The 18,011-nt window shown below is 39.4% G+C and overlaps 1 protein-coding gene across 1 annotated transcript in view; it reads right to left on the minus strand.

Moving 5' to 3' along the window:
* Positions 1-17,538, minus strand: part of PITPNC1 (phosphatidylinositol transfer protein cytoplasmic 1) — an 87,050-nt gene extending 69,512 nt beyond the window's left edge. Inside the window, exon 1 of the mRNA XM_055727380.1 lies at positions 16,884-17,538. Coding sequence (XP_055583355.1) covers positions 16,884-16,931 — 48 coding nt within the window. The 5' untranslated portion in view covers positions 16,932-17,538. The remainder of the gene's footprint in view (positions 1-16,883) is intronic.
* Positions 17,539-18,011: the final 473 nt, after the last annotated feature.

The raw sequence follows: 18,011 nt of genomic DNA on the forward strand, positions 1-18,011 counted from the left end.
TCACAGAAGACAATGAAATTGCCTAAGTTCCAGAACTCAGGTCCACATGAAGATTTTTTTTTTTTTTTTTTTTTACTATTAAATCACTTGCTAAAGAAGATGAGGCAGTAAAGTAACAAGGGCCAGAAAAGAAAAATGTATCAGCACTTACAAAGCCAGGCTCATCTCTCCTAGAAATCTACTGACCAGACAAAAATTTGCTTCATCTTGTGCCATTTTGTCCATAATATACATCATTTATCAAATAACCTGTTCCACAGTTTTATTAAAAGTCCCTAGGAAGCAGTTTGAATCTTTTAACATAATTTGGTCGTCTGATAGAACAGAGTTAAAGAACACACTGATATGAATGTCATACGCAAAAATGACTTGTAGTACTTTGTGGAAGAGTAACACAAAGAGCACTTGCTTGAATCATGAAACCAGGTGTGATTTTTTTCAGGTATCATGTTATACAAATATATACAAACAAAAAGTTGTTCAGCATTCCAGGAACAAAATGTGAGTATGGGCAACCTAAAAGTGTATCTTCTTAATGCAAACCTTACCTTCTGTTCAAACGCTGGTCAGCTATTAAGTTGCCATTAGCACTGGATCACACACTCGTTTTTCCTGACCTTGCTTCCTTCTGACCATTACACCTAACCCATATATCTCCTATATAAGTGTGAAAGACAGAAACATATCAGAGAAAGTTTTGCAGTGGTGTATGTGGTTTTCAAAGGCCATGAGATTTTGATGTGACAGTAGCTGGTAGTCCACAGAAATAATACTTCATTTTTTAAGCATTTTTAGATCTCTACCTTAGAAAAAATATTTTCAAGTAAGTACCTTCTTACTACAAAACTACCTGTCTTAATTATAATTTTTAACAAAGGTGGTATTAACTTGGTCCATAGATTTTACTACACACTGATTCAATGTATTATTACAATCCAAAGACACCACAACTGAGGTAAATCTTTAATTCAAAATTCACAAGCCTGCAGACCCTTATTTCGCACGGATACATTAATTACTAGATTTTCTTCCACTTTACCTAAAGCCAATGGAGTTCTACAGAGTGCTGTTCAGTACAGAATTTGTCTTGTGTTTCATACACAGCTCCTCATTCAATGAATTCTCTTAGGATCACGTTTTTGCATTCTTAGTGTAAAAGAAGGGCAACTCCCACTGACTTCACTGTGAGCAGAAGCAGACCTGAGAAGGGCACTAATCTCACTTATCAGCATACTATGGAAGTGCTGTCAATTAATTACAACCATATCAAATGCTTGGCTGCAGACAGTGTACATGGTGTGCTTTTCCCTTACTGATTTACAGCCCGTGGAGGAGGTTATAATAGAAGTGTAAGAACAAATCAAAGTTAAACATGGACATGGAAATTTATCTTTGTTTTCAAGTCTGCCAATTCTGTGTGCATTAGGCATGAACTAAGACCGTGGCGATGAAATGACAGCAGAACAGTGTTTGCTACCGGCAATGCCAAAGCCTAGAAAAACAAAAGAATCATGCCTCGTAACTGTTAGTTTAAATGATATGCACCCTACAAGATCTGGTATCTAAAATAAAGTAAATGTTATTCCCTTTCAGAGATAAAACTATCAGAAAAGTGCTCAGCTCCAAATGGAACCTAAGGAACATGACATACTGCCAACAACCACTTGGCAAAACACCTTATAATATGGAAATACTGTTGCACACCACTAACAAATATTGTTTGCCAAAAATACTATTAAACCCCTGAAATCCTAATTGTTAGCATTATTGCTACCTCTCCGATTCTCTTTAAGAAGCAGTCCCCAAACAGTCAATGATTTTAATGAGTATTTTTAAAAAGTAATCAAAACTCCTCTACCAAAGTTTTGTACTTAAATGCAGTAAAGCAGATAACCATGCTAAAAAAACCATATCAGGTGGTACTCTAATTGGAATTCTCTCTTTGAACTTACAAGTAATTCAACATATTGTATTAGCATTAAATGAAAATTTTACACTTTCACCAAGCAGGGCAGGAGTTGTATTTGCTTCTCATATACTTTTCATTTGCTATCATCAATTCAATATATTGAACAGAAAGCTGAGAAAAGAGCATATGAGAGCAATTTCTATTACTCAAGGGAAAAGAAAAAAAAAAAAAAAAGGTGTGACTAGCACAGCTTGAATGCATAAATATAGAGCGAAAAGTTAACACAGTTTTAGTGAAGCGAGGTCATGTCTTAATCTGTCTCTGAAGGGGTCAACAGGTACACAGACAGGAGACCAAGCTGATACAGGCCAAGCCAATAGCAAAAGCCTATTTTGCCAAGGTCACTTGCCAGATGTTCTGTAAGACAAGAAGAAAGTTCCTTCCATGGATAAATCATTGTTTAAAAGACACAGTTTTAAAGATACAGCTTTAAGGTAAAATAAATAGACAAGTAATTTTTATCACTGGAGAGAGGACACTAGTGAAGTCACAGAGGAATTTGTGCTAGGTCTTGAAGTGTTCAACATACTCATTAACGATGGTAGCACGCTCATCCACAACTTATTAAAAAAATCCCCAATGAACAATATATAAAAAGAACAAAACGATAACTTGAACCCAACAAAGATGGAAAGCTACATTTTTGTAATTAACCTCCTACAAAAAAGATTTATAAGAGAGAGTAGGAGGCATGTTACAAATAGTACAAAGAGAAACAAGGGGAGAACAGAGCAGAGAGGGTGCAGAGTTACAGTGATCACTTGCAGCCTGCAACGCTCAGAATGCAACTCTTGATTAGATTAAAAGCTGAGTAACTTCATCTCCTTGACCCCAGTGGCAACAAACACCTGGAACAACAGCTTAAAATTCTTTAGTGCAAATCCACCACAGGGTCACCTCAAGGCATGACAGATGGAAGAATTCAGGGATGGAAATGTAGGCCTCACCATGGTCTTTTACAGGCAGAAGAACCAAACTGCCCCATTTACCACTAATCAGTCCTTATCATGCAGCTGCTGTTACTGCTTCTACTTATGAAAACATATAAATACACTACTAGGGACACAAGACCTAACAGTGTGAAACTACAGAGAAACATCTCAAAAAGCCGACCAGGAGGAAACAAGACCTCCCCTGTTACCAGTGCTTAGGGATATAGTACACAAGCCTTCAATCTCGGGCTTGAGTTATTTCTCATTCTTATGAGAATGCAATACATGCCACAGTGCCATCCTAACTTAAGGTAATGACTAATTTGTAAAGTTGTGTAGAACCTGCTTGAAAAGCATCTCCTACTTGGAATATTAGAATGGCTTTGTGTCACCCACAAGCCTTCGCATTTTCATGTCAGCAACTCCCTAAATGAGCCTCCTCAGCAACTTCATTAGATAAACTGAAACACTGGTTTTCAATCAAGAAATGATTCACAGAAGAGTTTATATATTTTTGGAGTTTATAAAAAAATGCTGAAGATTTAACAGGAACAAACCCAGTAACTCTTCATCAGTTTGAACCTTTCATCTCATCAGTATAAATGCAAAATATGAAGAAATATTTGATATTTGAAGCCTAAGAAAAAGAAACTAGTATCAATACACAGGTATGGGAAATGGTAAAAAGAAGTCTAAAGCTGCTCCACATCTTTTACAGATTGATAGTATCAGTTTTTTCTTTCTGTTTTCTAGAGTATCACAAGCCGATACAGCACAACAATTCATTACAGAAAGGACACAGGGACCAGATCTGCTGACTTACTGACAATAACTTTGTATATCAACTTGCAAAACTCACTGTGCCTCCAAAACCACATATGTTTAAATCTGACATATGCAAATAACTTGCACACATGAAATCAGCAGAGTGATGAACTGTTACGTAGACAAAATGGAGTGTAAGTCCTTTTTCTTTGAAACTCTTGACCAGAAGGTGTCAGAAGTACAAAAGAAAAATAAGGGTTTTCAAAATAAGACAGACAAAAATGTACCCAAACAGCTCTATAATTATTTTTGCCAGTGATTACATGACAAAATTTTTGAAGGATGGCAAAGCTTTCATTAATCAGTAAGCCTACTCCTTTTCCTACATAGCTTTCTTTTATTTCCAGCTCAAAAAAAAAAAAAAAAGGAAAATGCTTTTAACTATGCAGCTGATGAAGCAAGTGAATTCTGCTTATTGCTATACAACCTTATTATTTATTAAATTCATTTCTCTGAAAAATGCCTTCTGTATATATCCTTGTTCCCTTTTCACTTATTTTCTTTTAGCTGACAAAATGGGTTAAAATCTCGGTTTAGACCCAAACTCAGGGAGCATTTACATTGCACTGTCTAACATGGCATTAAGAAGCAAGACACTCAGGGTGGAAAGGGGGCAATATCAGGAACCAGCTATCAACAGCAATATAAAAATTTACACTACAATTTCACACAGAGAATTACAACTGTTAAGAATGAATACCAATAGGTAAATGTTTAAGAAAAGCATGGAATAACCAGATATAAACTCAAAATAAAGGCTGGTACAGTGCAATGGCTAATATTTCATAAACATAAATACAAAATTCTGGTCTGTAACTGATGAAGACTTTGCTAAAACAGCAGCCTGAATCAAGACTCTTATTCCTGTACCCACATGGGCTACACTGGTTAGAAATGCTAGTTTAGTTATCTCCCAGGTGAATATTCTATTCTAGATGAGATTTAGGCAGCTCCAGGGCACCACAGGTTTAAGCAAGGGTTCTGTGACTTCCAGACGCGGTACCAGCACCAAAGGAAAGCAGAGGTCCTACATCTACAAAAAGCCCAGGCAAAGGGCCAGCTGAACAGGGGTAACTCAGCAAAACCCAAGCTTGATAGTGAACGTCCATATGGATGTGCGGACCTATGACACAATTCGTAATAGACACGATCTACTAATCCACATTAATCGTCTTCAGTCATCCATTTTTTATTTCATTTGATCAAAAAGCTCTTGCAAACTCAGTGGTTTTTCTCTTAACTCATTGTACTTGTCAAAGGTTTGGATTGGCTACAATGCTGAGTTTCTTCTTCTTTCCTTACCATTAAATATGCATGAACGCTTCAAAGACTAATGCTTTACTGCATACATAACGGTTAGTCCGAAATTTGTTAGTGGCCCTAGGGAAAGTCCTCAGCTTTTCTGTAACAATGAAGTCAATCAACTGCTACCTGTAAGGTAAGCCCAGAAAGCTGAAGTAGCTCACTTAATTTGCAAGTCTAACCTCCAGAAGTGCCACATGTGGAAAAGGCTTCAAGTAAAGATGTTAAGTATAACAACCTATGGAAAGGAATGTAATTGCTAGAAGTTTGCAAAAGGCCTTAAGGACCTCCTTGCAAAGTTTAAGAGGCAAACTCTGTCTTGTGCACATAGGAGGTGATACTGGTTTATTAATGTTAATGTTTTTTATATAATATAAAATATAAACCAGCTTAAAACCAAACTATGACAAATCATACCACCTTCTGAACCATGAGTGAGGGGTTGGTTTTTTGGCTTTGCTTTATTCATTGGGCAAAATGGAAAACTGAGGCACAACCTTGAACTGAGCTCAAGAGAAAAATCTATGTATGCTCACAACATCTGCTGCTGCTGCAAACTCATTTTATATCCCACAGCTATATGAAAATTTGGAGGACCCAATTAACCTTGGGTTGTTACAAAGCTTAATACAGACAGAAGTCTGACAGCTACTTCTAAAAAAGGTACAAAAATCCTCAACAGGCAACTGCTGTGCGGAACTCATGTGACAATCTCTGCTCTGCACTTTACTGTTCATACCGTCATACCAACTGGGCATCTTCTGTATCTACTCAAATGTATTTTACAAATGCCATTGATAACACCCATACTATCCTGACTGAAGCGTTTGTACTTGGTTGCTCAATACTCTTGAGCATATGACTTTGTGCAGTAAGTAGAGTGTGAAACAATACTGCTACTTCAAATTATTCAGTTTTCACATTTTAGAATATTTCTGAGAGAAAAATCTAGAATCCTTTTTTCCCTGCCTAAATATTTAGGAGAATTTATGCCAATATCTGTATCTTTCTGTCCTTTTACTTTGAAGAATGGAAAAATATATAGGTATTCACATATAAAATATGTATTTATATGTTATGTCATTTATGTATTTTATATATACACACACATATATAAAACCTTTAACTAATTTTATAGAAGTTGATGAAATCTAATCAAAAGCTATTCTTATCCTTGTGAGAAGGAAGTGTCTTGGACAGTTTTGCCGCTAGGAGATGTGTTGCCAGCACCAAGAAGGTGGGTACAAGCTAACGTCAATCCAAGCCACGCTGTATTAATACGGGGCAGACCTCAAAACAGATGTGCATTTCCTTACGGTGGACACCTGAAGGAAATTAAGTGATGAGATAAGAGGGCTAATATGAGGAAATCACAAGGAAACAGCAAACTCTGTTCATCAAATACTCCTACAGAATTAGAGCTTTGTCCAGATGATGGTCCACAGAAGAAGGATGAGATACAGACCTCCCCGCCTTGCACCAAAGCATCTCCCTTTCTCCCGCGTAACATTTTCTTTCTGAAGTCTGACCTGGAGGATACTCACTGATTACCACTGACCTTCCTTGGACTGTCACAAGACAAGCCACTCATGTTGCTTACTACAGTTCTGGCCACTAAACACAAATTGGCATGTCTGAAAACGTCCTAGCTAAAAGGCAGGGTTGGAGATATCCACATTTAACTTGTATTATGCTGGCAGCATGATTAAATAAAAACATAACCACCTGTTACACTTATTTCAGTGGGAGTATCTATTTTCAATTATAGCATTTACTATCCACCCTCAAGTATGGCAAGTAACACCATGGTAACATAAACACAGTCGTGGCTGCTTGAGAAAGTTAAATTATAAATAGCAATGTATAGGCCATGAGGTCCTGGAAATAAACTAACTAATCCATAGGCATTTGTTACTATGACATAACATTTCCACTAAAATGTTGTTTGCCTCATCTCAAACCCACTCAAAATAGATTTAGAAGTTCGGCATCACTTGACTCTGAGCGAGTTCATGTTCAGACATGAAAAAAGCAGAGACTGCGGAGAAAATAAGCTATAGCAAAACAGCGGAAAACAAATTAAAAAAAAATCCCCATAGTAGGCTTTATTCTGTTTCCATTGAAGTTAATGGGAAACCCCCCCAAAACAACCTATCCCAAATGTATAAAAGAATCCCTTTAATATATAGAAACATGTTTTTATACTGAACCATCCCTGAGGAAAAAACAAAAATAAAAGAAAAAAGCAAAACCAACCAAAAAACACTGGGCTTAACTAAGCACCAAACAGTTTGGAAATGCAAACAAACTTAGCAACCCTCTAAAAGATTTTGTGCTCAGTACTCTTTTCAGCTTCAGTCTCGGTGCAAAGATCCATGGTAACTGAGGGAATACCGAGACGCAAGCCTCGGCCCAGCCCTCGGAGGGAAGCTGAATTCCGGATTGTTCTAGCGGGCTGTGTAGCTCCTTATCCCCAGCGAGGCTGAGCGGGCCAGGGCAGCAGGCTCTTGTTGGGAGCAGCAGGTTTCTGCCAGCTGGCCAGCCGCCTGCTGTGCTTGGCTGGGCTTCCTTGCTTGGGACTGGGACCAAAACCTCCAAAATGGGAGAAAAACAAGAGAATCAGAGCTCCTACAAAGTTAGGATTGAAAACTGAGAGCAAAGAGGTTACTGCCAAGTTCGGTGGTGCGAGGAGCAAGGACAGCAATTATTTGATTGTATGTCGGCCCAAAGACATTATCATAGGTTGGACACAAATCTGGGGCCTGAATCTAACCATGTGAAAATGTCTTTTAGGTTAGGCAAGAATGCTAAAGATTTAGAGACGTCAGACTGGTTTCTTTCTCGGTAAGAACAAAAGATTTGCGAAATCTACATTTTCTTTTGGTTTACAGCCATTGATAAAGCCTACTTTTGATCAAACTGATAAAAACCTGGAATGGATCTACTGAGGTCAACGGCATTACTTTAGATTTGCACCATGCAACTAAAATGGAATTTAAATTCCCAACATTTGTATTCCAAAGATATGCTGTGTTTTGTCATACATATTTGGTGAAATCTTGGCCTCTGACATCAGTGACAGAACTCATTGGTATTACTATGGTCTAAATTCCATTGAATGATTTTTCCTTTTACACAGAGTGAAGCAAAACAAAAGCTGATCCACTGAAGTAAGGTCCAAATAAATTTCATATCAAGTTTGTGTGATAACAGAAGCAAGCAGTTTACTTAAGACCGCAATCAGATGTACATTTCATATGTCTCATCTGGCTTATTCCAAGTCACTGTATAAATAATTTGTTAAATGAAATATTACTTAACGTTCAGCTAATATGCACTTTCAAAACCCCTGAAAAAATCAGATAAATAGCTGGATAAATTTGTCAAGCACCTTTTAGAAGGTAAGAATTACACACATACTAGGACCAGCACATTCAATGGACCTAACAAGTGAGACTACTTAAAAAACCATCTATGTATGACCAGGAGAAATACAAGCTTGGCACGTCTAAGAACTTCATGCTTATCAATAGAATAATAATTTGTCTTTATCTCTCTCACAGGCACAATGTTTTGGTTCATGGTGGACTCCAGTATTTCGGTAACCTTTCAAGTAACATGGTGATGCTAGCACAAAAGGTTATTTCTATATTTTTTCTTATTTTTTATATAAATTGAGAGCAAAAAGCTGGAAATATATTCAACAATTAGTTGTGTTTCTGACTGTCATCAGTGACTGATTGTTAATCAAGCAATGGAGCAACAGTGTGTTATACTGGAGTGTCATTATCACATAATTATTTTGTCATGTATTATAATAATATTTTTACTGAAAAACATTAAACATAGTCATTAATTGGGCAACACATTAAACCTAATATGACATTTAGTGTGATGAAATAGAAAATAAAGCACACTCAGCATGCTCACAGAAAACAATTCCCACAGAGCCCAAGTATTCCTAGATCACTTAGGCAAGATTAATCTTAGAACAGACATCTAAAAACTCTTAAACAGAGACCATGATTTTTCTGGAGAGCATATGAACAAGTCTTTTACTAAACCCAGCCTATAAACATTTATGCATGTGACTCATGACATGTGCTTTAAATTAAGTACGTGCACAAGTTAAGTATATGCAAAAGTTAGGAGTGTGCACTGTAAAACCAGCTTTAGAATCATAAAAGTACAAAACTATTAGAATCCAAAACTGCTTCAGCATTTTCTAACCACAAACAGGAAAAAGATGGAAGATACATGTTTTTTTCCAAGAAAAGCCATCAAAATGTCATTCCTACAATTTAGCACCCTGCATTATACTTTATAAAAACAAAAACAGTATTTTAATACATATCCAAGGATTTTAAATCACTTATAACCAAAACTGGGAAGAAATGATGAACTGAGAAGGAGATAAAGACGACTAAGGCTAGACTAAAAGCATTATATATAAACACAGGTTAAGTTCAAGTCTAGTTTCCTCCACCTACAGACTGTAAACCATCTGTTAACCCAACTTGAAATCTAAATTACTTTTTCTTTGCTCCTTTTTAAACCTAGTCAGTAATCCTGGGGAGCACCTCTCTCCTTGCTTTCTAGACACATGCAGACATCAGTAATTTCACTTGAACAGGTGCACAATATGCCTACACAAAGTTCCTCAGGCTGCACTGGAGAACTACCATGGCAAATTCGCATGAAATGTCACTATTCACTTAGAAAATATACTGTTGGTCATGATAGATGCTCTATAAACCAAAGATAAGAATAAAATGTAACAAGCTATAATTTTTTTTTTTAAATTGCAAATAAGTTTTCAATGAGCAAGAATACGAAGAATTACTCCTCACCCACAGTTGCTGAGTATATTGCAACGGTTTGCATGCGTGTATTGTCTGTCTCCATCCTTACAGTACCTAATGGTTGCTTGTGTGTTAGGTTAGATGTTCAAGATGGAAAGCCTGCATGTATTTCAGCATCCACAACTGACTGGGTTCTGTAAGGACAGCCTGGGGTACACATTTGTCAGCTCACTAGTCACAAAGAAGAGTATCGTGAATGAATCATTGTTCCATACTATGGGTTTTCCATTACCTGGCTAGGCAGTCTTTTGTACAAAAGAACATGATCTCTAACAGATTTTAACAATACAAATGTCTATCACACTAAACTGAATACTCATGAAGGAAAATACAATTTTTTTAACCTTTCCTAGTTATTACAGAGATCTTTCTGTTCCTATCATCTAAAGAGCTTTATATACTTCAAGGGCTATAAATCACCTACCATTTTCTTAATATGTGCGGTCAGGCAAAAAGCACATGAAAATTGGAATAATTACGTTATTTCTAACCTTACAATAGACAGATGAGGAAATTAAACAGGCTAGACTACGAGAAAATGTATTTGACATATCAGTTACCAAACTTCAAGGTGCTAATATAGGCATCTACATTATTAGGTACATAAACAAAAGTGGCTGCAATTTCAAAAGTGCTGATCATTTACCATTCATACCAACTCTTACAAGAACTTCATGCTCTCAGCAACTCAAAGTTCTTCCCAAAAAATACAAAACCAGAAAGCACCAAGTTTAAAAAGCCAGTATTGACATTCTGCATCTTTCTCTCCCTGCTCTTTTGTTTCCAAACCTACATTAAACTTCAAAGACAAACACACTTTGCACAGATCTCGATAGCATCAAAGCTCTGTAGAGTGTTTTAGCTAGAAAATGTCCTAAAACACTGACAAGCTGAATTTTGTTTTATGGGAAATGCAAAACCGGGCCCTGTATTTTGCCAACGAAGCCCTCAAATCACATGTATAGTATTATTTGCTATATATATACCTTGGAGAAAACAAGTGTTGACAGGGAGAGGCAGAGCTAGAGAGATGTACGTCAGACTCTGGAGTTCCTTTGGTAATATCTAATCCTTTCCACTGAAAGATTTTTTTAATGATTTACACTGAAACTTTAGGAACAAAGATTGTCTTGTTTCTTTCAGAGCTGTACTGAAATGTGCAAACAAGAGTAAAAGAAGAAAATTGGATATATTTGGTCTACTATTTGCACTAGAGTTCAACAAAGATTTGACATGTGCTCTGCATTCCTTTGCTTTTATAGCTCTCTAGGTGACCACAACTCCAACAGGAAGGTCAAGCTAAAGCAAGGTATTCCGTTTTTTCCCATGGTAAAACACAGCGCTCCCTTTCATCTGTTCATTCTTACTAGACCGTGCATCAGAAGAAAATTAAATAGCTTTTTAATTGGTACTAAAAGTTAACTCCTGGTGCTTTCTCTCACCTATTTTCTCTGTTACATCATTATAATGATTCTTCCCAGTCCATAAGCTTTAAGGTCAATTTAAGGTCACACTGTATGTGGCAAAGGCCTTGTGATGCGAGTAGACATGACTGGCCACAGAAAAACCAGATCAGATCAGTTCGCTAACAACAGTCTTACACAATCATTTATTTTGAAGGGTAAAAAGATGTTCATAGTGGTGTAAAGAGCTTTTCTAGATCAATAATTAACTCTGAATACTCCTCAGACAAATATATCAGTGCCTTCACAGTATTAATTGCAAAAATAAGGTAAGGCTGGTGATGTTCTTGTAAGACATACCCAGAAAGAATGATTAACTAGAGTAAAAATTCTTCAGTAAAACAGCACTTTAAATTAAACTGTCAACAGCTATAATGCATCTGTAGTCTTACCCTGATTCCTTTAGAAGATACTAAAGTTGCACAATAAGCCTCCATTTTTGCTGGACAAATTCAGCTCAAAACTGCCAGATAAACTCTTTGCAGAGGTCATGGTCATGGCATGGTCTGACTATTATTTTATTTACAAGTAATTAAATTGAATTAAATTTGAAAAGCTGACTTCACATTATGTTTGCTTATAGCCCTCTTGCTTACAACCAAAATACTGCTTTTTCAAATCTTCCATACTTTTACATATTCCTGAAAATATGTTCTGTGGCTATAGCTGGGAAATGAAAAAAAGCTTACCTCACTGATCATTATTTAATCTATCTGTATTAACTGCAGGATGAGTGTATGTAGTTTATCCTGCAGTAGACAACCGCAGTGTAGAAAAATATGTATTTCAGACTTTATACCCTATGAAAGGCTTTTTCTGTTCTACATACATATGGTTATGTCTAAATATCATAACACCTGCTAACTCTCAGGGCATAAACCCACTTTCTTAGATGCCTTCATTGAGCTTTAAATCTGTCTGAATAAAACATGTTATAACAAGTACCCTTTGTACACAAGACAGTAGACTATGAAATCTTTTAAAGAAGAAATGTACACAAGATCCAGAGAATACAAATACTGTTTACACATATGTTGTTGAAATAATTTTATGTAAATAATCGACACTGGGAGAATTCATAATGTTTGAAAAAGAGCTAGACAATGGTTGTTTTTATAAAGGAGTAAGCAAAACACCTCTAAACCCAGAATTTGTTCACGTTGAAAAGATTTTTTTGTTGAAAAATTATCTACATTTACAGACATTTTGCAGGTCTCTGCTTGTTTGTATTCATGACAATACAGCTGTTCCTATACACCTCATGCAGGCAGCACTCCCCACAGATCCAACTTAGCTTTTATTTAAAGCACAGAATGGGGGCAATTCCACCAACTTCAGCAGAGATAATCTTGGTTGAAATAAATAAAGAAAAATCTGTTAGGACTTTAGGTACTCACCATACAGACATGGTTCAAAACTAACAGAGATGTTAATGGTCATTCTTGTTTCCAAGGAAAAAAAACTTATGACTACTGTATTTTATTTAATGTTCAGCTTTTAAATATATACAACCTAGCTTCACATCTTTGTTAGCATTTTACAGCAATAACAATTTCAACAGGATTCAGCAACAATGCCTTTCCACCTATTCCCTTAAAGAATAATCACTTTCCACACAGATCAAACTTCACCGTACTTTGCCCCTTCCAAAACAGAAGTTCAGTAACAAGTTAACCTATCCGATGTGGTTTACCATTTCAGAGAAAGGCATCTCAAAAGCACGAAACCATGTGATCCTTCCTGTGAAGAACTGTGGAATTATGACTTGCAATGCAATAAGACCCAAGTCTGAGAATTTTTTAGCATCTCCGCTCTTTTCAATTGCTTGGCATTCTTTTCACTTGCTTAGGAATGTGGGTTTTTTTAACTGATAATATTTTAAAAAACCACAATGCAGCCTATTGTAACATTCTGTCATATGATGTAACAAACTATTTCTAAGAATGAACTAACACATGAAAATGCAAGGGGAAAAATAACCAAGAGGCAGGCTCGCTTATTAATTGCAGCTGGGATGAAGACTGGTAACACATCCTAAGCAATTACTGCAACAGATTTTACTTCCTTTATGTAGTAATGAAAATAAATGGCTTTTTCTAACTTACAAGGTCTCAAGTTAACAAAAGGACTGAGTTTGCATTCATGCCACCCAAAGGTACCACAAACGAGGTAAAGAACAATTTATAATTGGCAATCATATTGGCTTAGTCAATCAACAGCTATGTTCTGCCCTAATTTGCAAAGTTCTTACAGCAGTTACTATTTTGCTTAGAAATTAGCATGGTATTTCCTTTCTCAAATTATTTTAAAGCTGATTAGGCAGCTTGCACCAATATGTAAGTAACAGTCCTAAATAACTGTCAATAACGATGCAGTTCAATGAGTCAGCCTCAACCTTGAACGAGAATTACAGTGTGGTGCCACAGCATCTCAGCCAGCACTCTTGGAGCAACCTGTCTTTCCTGGTGCTTAAGGACAAGGGAACAAAGATGCAACTCAGCGCAACATACACAAGAACAGTTAAGTCCGTAGCAATCTGCATTTCTTTGGAAACATTTTATTTACAGGAAACCATTTGGCTTCCAAGCTGACAGGTATACAAACAAAATCCCCATAAATATTTTTGTATCTTATCAAATCAGGGAATCCACATAATAGTGCCTCAAGAACCCGATCCGCAGTAGGTAACAAAGACCCGCTATGCAAAACCTTCTACACACAAAGATGCCACAAAGTCTTCAAACCTGGCAAGAGTGTTGCTGTTTTAGTGACATCTACCAGTTTTTTTACTCTTCTCTAAAGATGTATTTAGGTCAGCCAGTGTAGTGCTAATTGCTGTACTGCTGAGTGCATATTTATTTACATGCAAAGTAATGACTTCTAGTTACTCGACTGGACATTATGTAGCATTTTAATGCAAACTTTTTCACATTACACACAAAATCTGACTACAGAAGATTAGGTACAGGTGCCTGGCTGACATAGCACTCGGCTTTGCCTCCTGTGCCTGATTATTTTCACAGGAATGACATGGGAAGCCACTCTGGTTTTGGTGACGACACAACACAGACTAAAGATGGAATTCTTTCTCATTCATGTTGTGAGACTTCTATGTATGGATAACTGTCAGTGCTAAAAAAGAAAACTGCTCAAGGAAATGCTTTTGAATGTATGTATAAAGTGCACAGGCTGAAAGCCAGAACTTCCAAACAGCAGAAAAAACAGAGCTGTAAAGCCTAAGAAAAACAGCACAAAAAAGAGAAGCTATGCAGCTGCATAAGAAAGAACTGCATTTTCACATACCTGTTGAAACCTACAACCTCAAAAAGACTTAGGTGCTTACTCCAGGTAATGTCAGTGCCACTGTAGATAAGGGCCAAACATCCCAGTTCTGCAAGAAATTGGCACATCCTTTGGAAATTGTGTTTCCATCAAAGCCCACTAAATTTCAGAGTGACTTAGCATCTTGCAGAAGGCAGTCTGGGCCTCTTAGATCCAAAATGCTTTTGTTTTTTGAAGGGTGGAGTTGCCTCATGATGTTCTAATGACTGTGTAATGCACCACCTTACTCTAGGCAGATGCCAAAAATATCATGTGTTATTGGTAGTTAATGTGCAACTAAGGGCAAAAATAAGACAGTAACACCTTCATAGACTGTAGGAAACACCATGAAGATGAACCGCTATGAGAAATACAGTCTGGGACTTTTACAGTATGCAGATAGCGTAACAAAAATAAGCTACTAGCTAATTTCATAATTTTGTCCTAGTTCATGTTACAATTAATAATGAAACTCAAGTTAAATATCAGACATGTTCTAGGTTCCTCATTAAGGCATCTCAATGATTAAGTAATGGATGATTCATCATAAGAGAAACTACAAGATGCATGAGTATCTTTAGTAATACTGTTAACATTCTTCAGAACAACAGACTTCCAGCATTGTCTTCTGCCTCATCATGCATCAATCGTTCCTGTTTTGGGAGATTTTTGAACTCTTCTGTACCTGGAAATTTTGTTTAACAACAATTTTTCAAAATAAATTAGACCTGCTCCCTTCTGATGACATAATGAACTGCTATTAATGAAGCATGGTAGTCTGAGGACATCAGGAACTGGCTTGGATAAAATGTTGTCTATATTAGGATAATACAATAAACAAATAAAACTATGTATCAAAAGAATAATCCTATCCAATAACACTGCATATTATGTAAGTTGGTTGGATAAATGCGAGAATTAAACCTCTATCTATTTACCTACATGTATGTGATGGGTTTAGGTCCTGCTCCCAGAATGAATTTCCCCAGCAGCCCGAAGGAAATATTTGGCAGTTTAAATTCTCCGTTTTAGAATACTGTTAATTTGCCAAATCTGAAGATGTAGCCAAAAAAGACCACTGAAACGCCAACTCTTGTCACACTCGCGAGCACTGCTCCACAGATACTGCAAAAAATAATCAAGCAGTGCCGCAAAACACTCACCTGGATACATTTATAGCAAGAAAACCGCGTAAATTAATCGGCGCGGTGAGCGCGCTTTGCTGTGCCCCGCGGGGCCAGGGCAGGGAACCGCGCTGCGGGGGGCACGGCCGCTGCACGCCGCTGCTGGCCGCCGGCACGGCGCCCCCTGGCGGCCGCGGCATCGCCCGCCGACGACGGAAAACTTTGCGCCCAGCTCGGCGCAAGGATGCGCAGGTGCGGCCGCCCCGGCGGGGCCGGCTGGCGTGGTGGGTGCGTGCAGGAGCAGGCTTGTTCCCCCGCTGCAGTACCCGCTTCTAGGGCGTAAGTGGCTCAACAAAACAACGGCGAGCTTTTTTTATAGATACATGAGGCACTATAAAGCAGAAAGCACCGTCTCATTTACATCTGCCATCAGGCCTTTAGGTACCCATCGCACCTATAAACGAGCACTGTTCACGCGCACAAGTAACTATATAGCACGAGTATTGCACGCAGGTATTACTGTCTTACTTAAACCAACAAGCAGGTAGGCCGTTTGCAGATAAATACAAACATCATGTTCCTAACACCGAGTTTAGAGCATCGACAAAGAGCAGTCTGACTTTCAATCCTTTCTTGAAATGACAAAGAAGTTTTACTAATAGATGATCACCTACCTACCGTACCTGTGCTAGAGTTTCAGGCCATGTTCAGCTGCAAGGGTATTTTAAGCAAAGGTGAGGATATATTTAGAATCTGGGTTTTGGACAAACGCTTTATCAGACAGGATTTCAGCACAAAGCATTCCCTTGCAAATATCCCTGAGATTCTTCTTAAAAAGTCTGGTTGATAAATCTTTATAACCAACACTTTGTCGACACAATGCTTTCGAGAGACTTAAGTTCCCTTCGTTCCTGCAGGATTGCCTTATTTTCCAATAAAAACATTCCTCTCTAGCCCATCATCTCCGACTTCGGTTCATCCCACGGAGAACAAATATTCAGTAAAACAAACAGAGCCTCAACTCGCCTTGAAAGAGCAAACCCTGAGTAGGGCACAGCCTAGCCAGGAGCCGCGGCAGAGCTTACCTCCTCAACTGTCAAAGGCATACAGATCCGGTACTCCTTCATGAGCATATTCCTGCTGCCTCGGTGCGGACCAGCAAACTGGGAGAAAAGTGGGGATTTCGGCACGACGAGCACGACGAAAACCAATCAGGGGAAAAATATTCCAGCCTCTTTCTCTGTAGGCGCTTGGCAACGTGTCCACGAGGGAGTAATGCAACCATCCAGGAAGGCTGACCCAGCAAGAAGGAAAACCTTGCGGGAGCGACTGCTCCTTTCTTCCCCTTCTCCCTCCCTCAGACGGCGAGCGGGGGAATGTCACACTCGCTCCGCCGCCAGCCGCTGCCGAGGCTCAGACCCCGAACGCTGTCGCGGCGGCCAGAGACATCCGTCGGAAGTGCACGACAGCGCAGCTATGTCAAGACATGCCCGGGGCGGCGAAAAGCACAATCGAGCCGCAGCCGGGGCCGGCAGCCCGTCGGGCGGCACAAGGACGAGCCGCTGGCTGCCGAGACAAAGGCTTCGCACCGCGCTTCCCTCCCCGGCTGCCGAGCGCGGCTCCCGCCTCCCGGCACGGCAGCGCGGCCGCGGGGCTGCCGCTCGGCGGGGGGCGGGGGGGCAGCGCGCTCCGGCGGCCGCGGGCTCCCGGCGCAGCTCTAGCCGCGGGCGCGGAGCGGCTGCAGCGGCGGCCCCGGCGGGGGCGCGGCTGACATCAGCGGGGCGGGGGGGGGGGGCGGCCGCCGCTCGGGCGGGTTTAAACAACGGCGTGGGCGGCCCGCCGACCCCTGGGGAAGGGGCCGCCGGCCGGGAGACATCGCCATTGCAGCGGACTCCGCCGCGGAGGCTTCTCGATGTGGGGGGAAGTTTATTGCCCTACGTGTGACAACGCACCTTGAAACACGTTTACGAGGCGGCGTAAGGTTGCCCGGCCCAGGTCCCCCCGCCGCCGCGAGCAGGGCAGCCGGCTGGGTGCAGGCAGCGCAGGATGTGGAGGCCTCACCCATTTCCCTTCTGGTCAGCCCTTCGTTATCTGCCAGCAGATTTTGCAACGCAGATAAAACTCTTTTTTCGTGTCGGCTATTTACTTTCAAATGCCACGCAGAAAGTTCAGTGGAAAAGGGCCCTCCTTCCTTGCTGGACAATAAAGCCAGA

Source organism: Falco cherrug, chromosome 1 (genome assembly GCF_023634085.1).
Source record: "Falco cherrug isolate bFalChe1 chromosome 1, bFalChe1.pri, whole genome shotgun sequence".
Taxonomy (NCBI): domain Eukaryota; kingdom Metazoa; phylum Chordata; class Aves; order Falconiformes; family Falconidae; genus Falco; species Falco cherrug.